Below are 8430 nucleotides of genomic sequence, written 5' to 3'. Positions count from 1 at the left end.
CAGTGGCCCTCCTGTGCCGTGGGTGCTGGGGCAGTGGGAAGTGGCTCGTCTGCCCCGTCACCTGCAACACAGGACGGTCCCAGTGGGTCCCCATCTCCGGCAGACTCCTGCCTAGGGTGGCGTGGACTCTGTCTGTGTGCCGGTGCTGCGTCCCTCCCTATCCTGCTCAAAGGAGAGACTGGGTGTTCTCCAGCTTGTGTCCTTTACACTAAAAAGAAGCCATTTCAGAGCTTCTATCTCCGTTTTGCTGCTGACTTTCAGAGCCCGCTGCTTGAAATGTCTCTGTGTCCCCTTTTCTTCATCTCTGTTTTACCCCAGGGACCTGCTGGTCCTCCCCAGGGAGGTGGTGGAGGAGAGTCACAGAGGGGGAGAGGATGCTCGGCACCTGGGCGGGCTCCACCGCAGTGCCCTAGCTACTGGTTTTGGGTTGTTCCCTCTCAGTTATCGACCGTGTCCTTGGTCTGGGGTGAGACAAGCTGGAGCCCATGCTCCTTGCTCTCCCCCAGATGCGGTTAAGCCATCCCTTCCCTTCTCCCGGCGGCCTCTTCCCGCTGGGGCAGAGGCTGGGCAGGCAGAACCAGACGGGCAGGCAGCTGCGGGCAGAGCTGCCTGCACTCCGACGCCAGCGAGGGCAGGGCGTGCAAAGCCTGGTCCCGCCTCGCACGGCTTTCCCTGTGCTCCTGCCGCCCGAAAAGTAGGGCGCCAAACACCAGTGCAGGCTGGGGCTTTGGGTATTTGGGGCTTGGAAACCATCAGTTGGTCTCCTGCGAGGGGCGAGCTGTGATTTTGGGGCCGGGAGGAGGTGTGCTGCCGGTGCAGCGGGAGATCCCTGCCGTCTCCGCAGCAGTTGTTGGGAGCGGGTCAGTTTTTGGGGCCGTAGAGGGGCTGAGCTGTGCTGACTGCATCCTCTGACCCCACAGAGTGGAGGCCTGCAGTGATGCTGGCAGCCATCGACTGTGCTGACGAGGCCAACCAGCAAGTGTGTGCTGATTTTGGGATAACCGGCTTCCCCACGCTGAAGGTAAGGGCTGCGTGCGCTGGGCACGTGCCTGGTTTTACTGTGCTTTGCCTTTTGGCCTGTCCCTCTCTTGCTCAATCGGATCGACAGCGCTATTGCACCAAAATACTCCCTTTGGGGCTTTGCAGGCTGGAGCTATTGCGCCCTTCCCCAAAACATAGCTGTGGCCGGGCTGCAGCCAGCGCAACTGCTGGGTGATGTAGCAACAAGGAGAGGGAAAACCAAAATGCTGCTTCACGTGAAGCGTAGAGGCCAGATCTCTCCTAGGATGAGGGAGGGTCTGAAACCTGAATTGGAAACACCTGGGAAAGGCTGCTGGAGGGCAGAGCGGTTGCAGGTGCCGGTTTTGGAGGAGGGTGCAGGGATACTGTGGGAGGCTGCATGGGGCTCTCCTGGGAGCCTCCTGTGGCAGCTGGTGAGGTGCTGTCCCTCCTCCTGGGCCCGTGCCTGGTCTCTCAGCTGTGTCAATATGCCGTTTCACAGTGTTTCCTCCTACAAACAAGAGCCTCACTCCAACACAAGCAATAAAGCTGAAGCACTTCAGGTGCAGGCAGTGAAAGCCAGGATCACCTTGAGACGGAATGGAGGGGATAAGGGTTTCATTAGACATGCCCTCAGTTCCAGCTTACAGGCTCAGCCCAAGGTGGGATCAGATTTGGGGGTTTGCCAAGCAGGTTGGCTTGTGCCGCAGCCCTGCCTTGGGGTCTCAACAGAGCACCCCCTGCCTGAGCACCCACCACCTGTGTGACATTGACCGAACCACGTCGCGGGGCAGGGAGGCATGCTGATATGGTGATGCCAAGAAGTCACTTGCTTTGCATCCCCTGTCCCCGCCAAACACCTTTTGCAAACAGCCCACGCTCCCGGCCCAGCCTGCAAAGCAAACACCTGTCTGATGCAACCTGGTTTCATTGCTCTGGCTGTACCGTGGGCACTGGAGCCAGGATTGGGGACAAAACACTTTCTCCTGCTTTGTGAGAGCTCTGGAGCAGGGAGGCAGTGGTTCACAGGACCAGGAAGGTCCCGGCTGCCTCCCTGGGACCCCTGGAGATGCCTGCCCTGCTGCCTGCCAGCGCTCAGCCCTTAGCTGGACATGGTTCCTAGCCCACGTCTGCATCCCTCCCCTCTGGGGATGCCCCACAAGATGGGGACGCAGCCCGGAGCTCCCTCTGCAGTGGCTGGTGTCGGTCGGCATGCTGTAATGTCGTGGGGAAACTGAGGCAGAGACGGTCCAGGGGGAGCCTCTGCCTGCTGGGCTGCACTGCCTCCCTGTCCCCCTCCAAATACTCTCACTCCAGTTTCCCCTTGTGGTTTTTTTTTTCCCCTTTCAGTTCTTCAGAGCTTTTAGCAAGAAGGCAGAGGATGGGATAAGGATTACCAGTGAGTATTCAGAACCACAAGGGTTTTTTTTTTTTTTTTTTTTTTTTACCTTGGGGGGGAAGGGCCACTTCGCCCCCCCCTTTTTGCCCATGGAACCAGCTTCCTCAGGACTGACATCTTGGCATCCTGTCCCCCTGCAGATCCCAGCGCCACCATCGAGGACCTGCGCCATATCATTATCACCAACCTTGAGCAGAGCCAGGACGCCTGGCCGCCCGCCTGTCCTCCGCTGGAGCCGGCGAGGTAGGGGTGGCGTGATGGGGGTGTGGTCTGGCAGCCTCCATCCCATAGAGAGCAGGTTTCTGGGGAAATCCTGAGCCAAAAATGAGCACGGAGCAGCCACTGTATCACCCACGTCCCAGGGAGATGCAGATGACCTGGCCAGGCTAGAGCCATTTACATGGCCCGGATGAGATGGGCCATGTTGTTGCATCTCCTAATGAACCTGCTCATCAGCCTTAATTAGAACAAGCGGCCCCTGGGCCGGGGACATGGCAGTGCCGTGCCATGCTGAGTGAGGCCGCTGCCGTTAGCAGCTTTCTCCTGCCCGGAGAAAGGGTTTTCTTGATTTAGTACAAACTTGTTGGGATCTGAGTTGTCTTTGCCAGATGCAGGCGGTTGCTCCGCTGTCCCAGCGGCAAGCATTTGGCTTTCCCAAAGTGATGGTCGAGCCAGGCATGTGCTTCAGATCTTCAGTGCCTCCATGTTCTAGCCAAAAAAACAACAGCCCTGGTTCAAGTTCATTGCTGTCTTTTCCTGTGGGCGAGCGTGCAGCTCCCTCCTGCCCTGCCCTGCCCATGCTTTGTTTTCTGCCTCCTTGGCTGACCCTGGCGGGTTTTCTCAAAGCCTGCGAACCAGAGCAGAAAACTGGGCTGGAAACTTCAACAGGGAGGAATTGCCTGAACCCGCACCAGCATCCCCTGCCAAATCCCTGGGGACGAGGGACAAGCTCCTTTTGGGTGGGAGAGCAGAGCATCTGGCTGATGCTGAGGAACCTGCTGCCATTCTCTTCTCTCTTGCAGCGCGGAGGAGGTTTACAGCTTCTTCCAGAGGAACAAGGACCAGTACCTGGCGCTGATCTTCGAGAAGAGTGACTCCTTCGTGGGCAGAGAGGTGGGTACAGCTGCATTTATCCCCCATTTCCCTTGAAGCCCGTGTCCCTGGTGCCAGATAATTGCTGGGCGCCTTTGGTGGTGAAGTCCTCTCCCAGCAGCCTCACTGGTCGGCTTGCATGCTGCTTTGCAGGCGTGAAGTGCTTTACAGGGTGCTAAATAGCCCTGCTGCATCCCCGGTGGGGCTGGGGGTCATGTCACCCCCCTGTCTGACCCTGGGGCTGCTGGGCTTGCAGGTGGCGCTGGACATGCTGCAGTATGAGAACGTGGCGGTGAGGAGGGTGCTGAGCAGCGAGGAGGAGCTCGTGGAGAAGTTCGGCGTCACCACCTTCCCCTCTGGCTACCTGCTCCTCCGCAACGGCTCCTTCTCCCGCCTGCCTGTGTGAGTTTGGGACATGGCAGGGTGGGTCTGGGGACCCCAGCGGGGTGCCAGGCTTGTGCCCCATCAGATCTCCTTTCTAATTGTGGAAAAGCTCGTTAGGAAAGAGACAGTGGCGGGGTCAGGCGGGCTGGCGGGGGGCTGCTGGTGGACACTGAATGGGGCTGCCAGCCCTGCCTGGAGCTGGTAAAAGGCAAAATGGCTTGTGGCTGGGGCCTCCCCCCGCCACATCTGCCTGGAGGTGGCACAGCGTGGCTGCCTGGGGCGTAGCTTTGCTCCAGCTTGCGTACCAGGACACCCACTGCCAGGGAGGTGGAGAGCATGGACCACCCTGCACTCATTCCCCAGGTCTGAGTTGCCAGTCTGGCTAAGCCTTTGGTCTCCTTTGCTTCCTCCTTGGGGCCAGGGCCTGTTTGGGAGGGAAGAGGGTCTTGCTCATGGCTTCTCCATCCTTGCAGGCACATGGAGGCACGCTCCTTCTACACCTACTACCTGCGCATGCTCTCAGGTGTCACCCGCGGCTCCTACAAGCTGAACACAACCGTCAGCGCTTCCAACGAGACCAACACATCCCAGCCGAAGCGTGCTGACCGGTCATACTAACCCCCTTCATCATTTTGGGGCTGCGGGAGGCCAGGGCTGGGGTGGGGAGGAGGTGCCATGGCCACGGGTGGGCAATGGGCTGGGACTGTGCCTTTCTCCTGGGAAAAACCCCGAATCGTGGCTGGGTCCCTGAGGGTGCAGGTTAACGGGCTGATGAACAATCGTGTTGGACTGCCCTCCCCAGCTCCAAGGTGTACATGGCCGACCTGGAGTCCACACTGCACTACTCGCTGCGGGTGGAGGCTGCCCGCGCTGCCGCGTTGTCAGGAGCCCAGCTGGCCGCCTTCAAATGCTACGTGGCCACGCTGGTGAAGGTGAGGAGCTTTCGGTGTCGACAGAGGAACTGTCCACACCTCCCCGTAGCTATTTATAACGTGAAACGCAAATGCAGGGTGCAGACCGTGTCCCAGTGCTCGCCGGTAGCGGAGCGTGGCGGTCTCCGATGCGAGCTCTGCATCCCAGTGCTCAGGACAGCACAGGGCCGTCCCCGTCCCCACGGAGCTCCAAACCCAGCCCAGAGTCCCGACGGGAGCCGGCAGCCGAAAGCAGGTGCCAGAGAGTTTTAGACAAGACCTGGGGTGCAGGTATTGGTGGGCAGAGCAGGCTCGGTACTTGCAGGAGGTGGTGTGTTGAGGCAGTAGGTCTTTCCAAAAGAGACATTGTCACCCACTGGGGTGGCAGAGATGATCAGAGGGGTTTGTAACTCTGATCATCTGACTTGGATGCTTGGCTCGGGGAGCTGATCTCTGCGGGCTCCTTTGATAGTCTGGGAAAGGGATTCCTACTCTGAGTCAGGCTCTGGAAGAGCCTAATTTAAAGTCTTTTTTCTTCTCTGTTGGGCTTGGTGAAATTGAAGTGTGTAGGAGCTTTGAGCCAGCAGAAGCAGGGCAGCTTAATTTCTTGGTGCAATGGAGCTCTGTGTTTGGCTGATTTTCCACCACTGGGGTTGCAGGAGCCCTGTCCCAGCCCGAGATCCTTGGCAGACCTTCACCTGGCTATGCCTGCCTTTGCTCCCTCCTTTGTCACCCAGGGTCTCACACTCAGTTTGGACCTTGCATAGCCCTCGCTGATGTGCAAGACACCCCCTGCTCCCACCCCTGCCTGCTCTCCCCAGCAAAGAGCTCCAAACGCAAGGCACTGGTGCAACGAGTCTTAAGTCCTCAGCTCAGAGCTTCATGTGGCTCTTCCTCTGCTCGCCCCCAGCTATCGCCCTCGCTATTTCTCCCTTTAATGAGAACCACAGGGTTAGGGAAATAAATCCCCCATCACACCAGCTCCCTGGCCAAGGGTACGAGCTTGCTGGGGTGGTGGGGAGCAGCAGTGGTTTTATTTGATCAGCTTTTAATTCTTCCTGCAAACCTTCCCCTCGCTGTCCAAAGACGAGCCATAGCACTGGACCCGACAAGGAGGTGAAGCTGCGTCCCTGCCGCGGGCAGGAGGCACCGGGACAATGGGTGGTGGGTGCTGGTGCTTCCCCAAGGATGCTGAGCCTGTGCTGCCATTGCCGCGCTCATCCACGGGACGGAGCAGCATCCCCAGGATTGCTGCCAGCACGGCAGGGCTCAGGCTGGGGGAGCTCAGCCAACAGGTCCCAGCTTTAACTGTTGCATTCCCAAGAGGTATTTAAGGCAAGGAGAGGGGAAAAATCCTAACGTGGAAAGAAGTGGTGCCTGGAAAGTATGGAATCGTGTGGCAAAGCTTCCTGCCAAAGGAGCTGCGTTTTGCAGCAGAAATGGCAGGTTGCAGATGAATTCCCCTGCGAATTTGGGACTTCCCGTGTGATTCCCCACAGGCCTAGGGAGAACAGCTTAGACTTAGCAAAAAGCTCATTCCTTTCGCTTCCCTGTCACTTTTCCTGTGTGCCGCTGGTCTCATCCTCCCCGTGGGTCGGTCCCTCTCTCTGTCCATTGGTGGCGCACGCTGGCGGGCTGCACCCTCTCCCTGGAGCGCCTGTGGTTTTAAAGTGCTGCTGCTAATCGGCTTTGCGCCGACTTATGGTCAGAGTGGCTTTTTGCCTCCCCTCAGATGGGGCCAAGGTTTGGAGCCTGAACACGCACACAGGGGCCTCTCCACCATGGGGGGGACACGCTGCGGCCCCCAGCCCCTTGGGGCCAGGCACCGAAACCTTGCCAGGACTGCACTGCCCTCCAGCACGTGCTGCCATAGAGGATGCTGGTGCTGCCGGTGCCTGTCCCGGTGAGCCAGGGGTGCCAGCAGGCTGCCCTGCTGCTCCCGGGTTGGGTCTGGGTTTCCTCTCTCCTATCTCCTCTCTGCAGTACTTCCCCGGGCGCCCCTGCGTGCAGACCTACCTGCAGTCCCTGGACGGCTGGCTGAGGAACTGGACGGAGCCCGAGCTGCCCCGCAGCATCTTGAAGGAGGCCATGAAGAATAACAGAGAAGTAAGGCACCTGCGGGGATCCCAGGCCCCGCTCTCCTCTCCTCACCCCTGCCCCTATCCCCCCACCTGGCATTATCTGCCAGCTCCATCACGCTGTGTCCGTTTGTCCTCCAGGCCTCCCCCCCCACCATGCTCCCCACGAAAGTGACCTGGGTGGGCTGCCAGGGCAGCGAACCCCACTTCCGCGGCTACCCCTGCGGGCTCTGGACTGTCTTCCACCTGCTGACCATCCAGGCTGCCCAGAGCGGCCCTGACAAAGGTATCGGCGTCCCCGGGGGGGTTTGGGTCTCAGAGAAGGGGTGTCCGGACAGGTTGCTGGATGGGCAGGTATACTGCGTGCAGGCAAAGGCTTGTCTTGCCTCAAGGTAGGTCTGCGGGGAGGGCAAGAGCCACAGAGTTGGGTGCGGGGCTGCCACCTTGGCCATGGGACCGTGGCGGTGGCACTGCGGGGTCTGGACTTGCCCTCCCATCCCCCCCTATCCTCTGCCTCTCCCCAAAGCTGCCGCTGGAGGTGCTGAGCACCATGCGCTGCTATGTCCGGCATTTCTTCGGCTGCCAGGAGTGTGCCCAGCACTTCGAGGCCATGGCGGCTGAGTCCATGGACCAGGTGGCGGGCCGGGAGGAGGCTGTCCTCTGGCTCTGGTCCCACCACAACGAGGTCAACGCTCGCCTGGCGGGTAAGGGGGGGCCGTGGGGAGGGGAGCCAGGGTGGCTTCCCAAGGGAAAAGGGGAAGTGAGGTGGAGGAGCATCCCTCCTCCTGGATGGAGCCAGCAAATGGCTGCATTAGGGTGCAGTGTTGGGGACATCCTGTTGTCATCATCCTCCATCACAGGGGACAGCAGCTGGTCACACAGCATCAGACAGCCCCAGAGATGCAGTTGGGTCTTACACGTTCCCCGCAGGGAGCTTCCCAAAGCTACCATGTGCCCTCAGAGGACCCTTCCTCCTGAGATGGCTCCTCCAAATGTCCCTGTCCCCATCCCCATCACCACCTCCAGCTGCTGGATGCTCCAGGGTGTTTATACCAGTACAGGGGGAGGGCTGCCTCACATGTCCCCTCTTAACCCCCTCGCTGGCTCTGGGCCCTGCAGGAAGTGACACGGAGGACCCCAAGTTCCCCAAGCTGCAGTGGCCACCGCCGGACATGTGTCCCCAGTGCCACAAGGAGGAGAGGGGGGTGCATGCCTGGGACGAGCCGGCCGTGCTCACCTTCCTCAAGGCGCACTTCTCCCCGACCAACATCTACCTGGACTATGCCGAGGCTGACCCTATCTCCACGACTGGGGAGGGGACAGGCGCCAGGCTGGGCACTGAGGGCCTGCGAGGGGAGAGGGAGAAGGAGGAAGAAGAGGAGGAAAAGGAGACAGAGGGCGAAACGAGAGCTCCAGGGCGACCGGGCTCCCCTGAGCCACGGCGCCCCAGCATTGTGCGGCTGAACCCCAAGCTGCGGGAGGTGGGCGAGGACATCGTGGACCTGGACTCCTTCAGTGAGCAGCACTTCAAGAGCCAGGCACTGCGAGCAGCAGCCGGCCCGAGCCG

The 8430-nt window shown here is 60.0% G+C and overlaps 1 protein-coding gene across 1 annotated transcript in view; it reads left to right on the top strand.

Annotated features, from left to right (window-relative positions):
• QSOX1 (quiescin Q6 sulfhydryl oxidase 1) overlaps window positions 1-8430 on the top strand; it is a 22255-nt gene that overhangs the window by 9625 nt on the left and 4200 nt on the right. The window contains exons 2-12 of the mRNA XM_009320732.1: window positions 921-1021; window positions 2350-2398; window positions 2539-2641; window positions 3421-3511; window positions 3747-3892; window positions 4348-4482; window positions 4677-4806; window positions 6769-6891; window positions 7005-7157; window positions 7390-7567; window positions 7983-8420. Coding sequence (XP_009319007.1) covers window positions 921-1021; window positions 2350-2398; window positions 2539-2641; window positions 3421-3511; window positions 3747-3892; window positions 4348-4482; window positions 4677-4806; window positions 6769-6891; window positions 7005-7157; window positions 7390-7567; window positions 7983-8420 — 1647 coding nt within the window. The remainder of the gene's footprint in view (window positions 1-920; window positions 1022-2349; window positions 2399-2538; window positions 2642-3420; window positions 3512-3746; window positions 3893-4347; window positions 4483-4676; window positions 4807-6768; window positions 6892-7004; window positions 7158-7389; window positions 7568-7982; window positions 8421-8430) is intronic.

Source organism: Pygoscelis adeliae, unplaced genomic scaffold (genome assembly GCF_000699105.1).
Source record: "Pygoscelis adeliae isolate BGI_AS28 unplaced genomic scaffold, ASM69910v1 Scaffold402, whole genome shotgun sequence".
Taxonomy (NCBI): Eukaryota; Metazoa; Chordata; class Aves; order Sphenisciformes; family Spheniscidae; genus Pygoscelis; species Pygoscelis adeliae.
The sequence above is the reverse complement of the archived record's forward strand: the minus strand, read 5'-3'. Positions and strand labels throughout refer to the sequence as shown.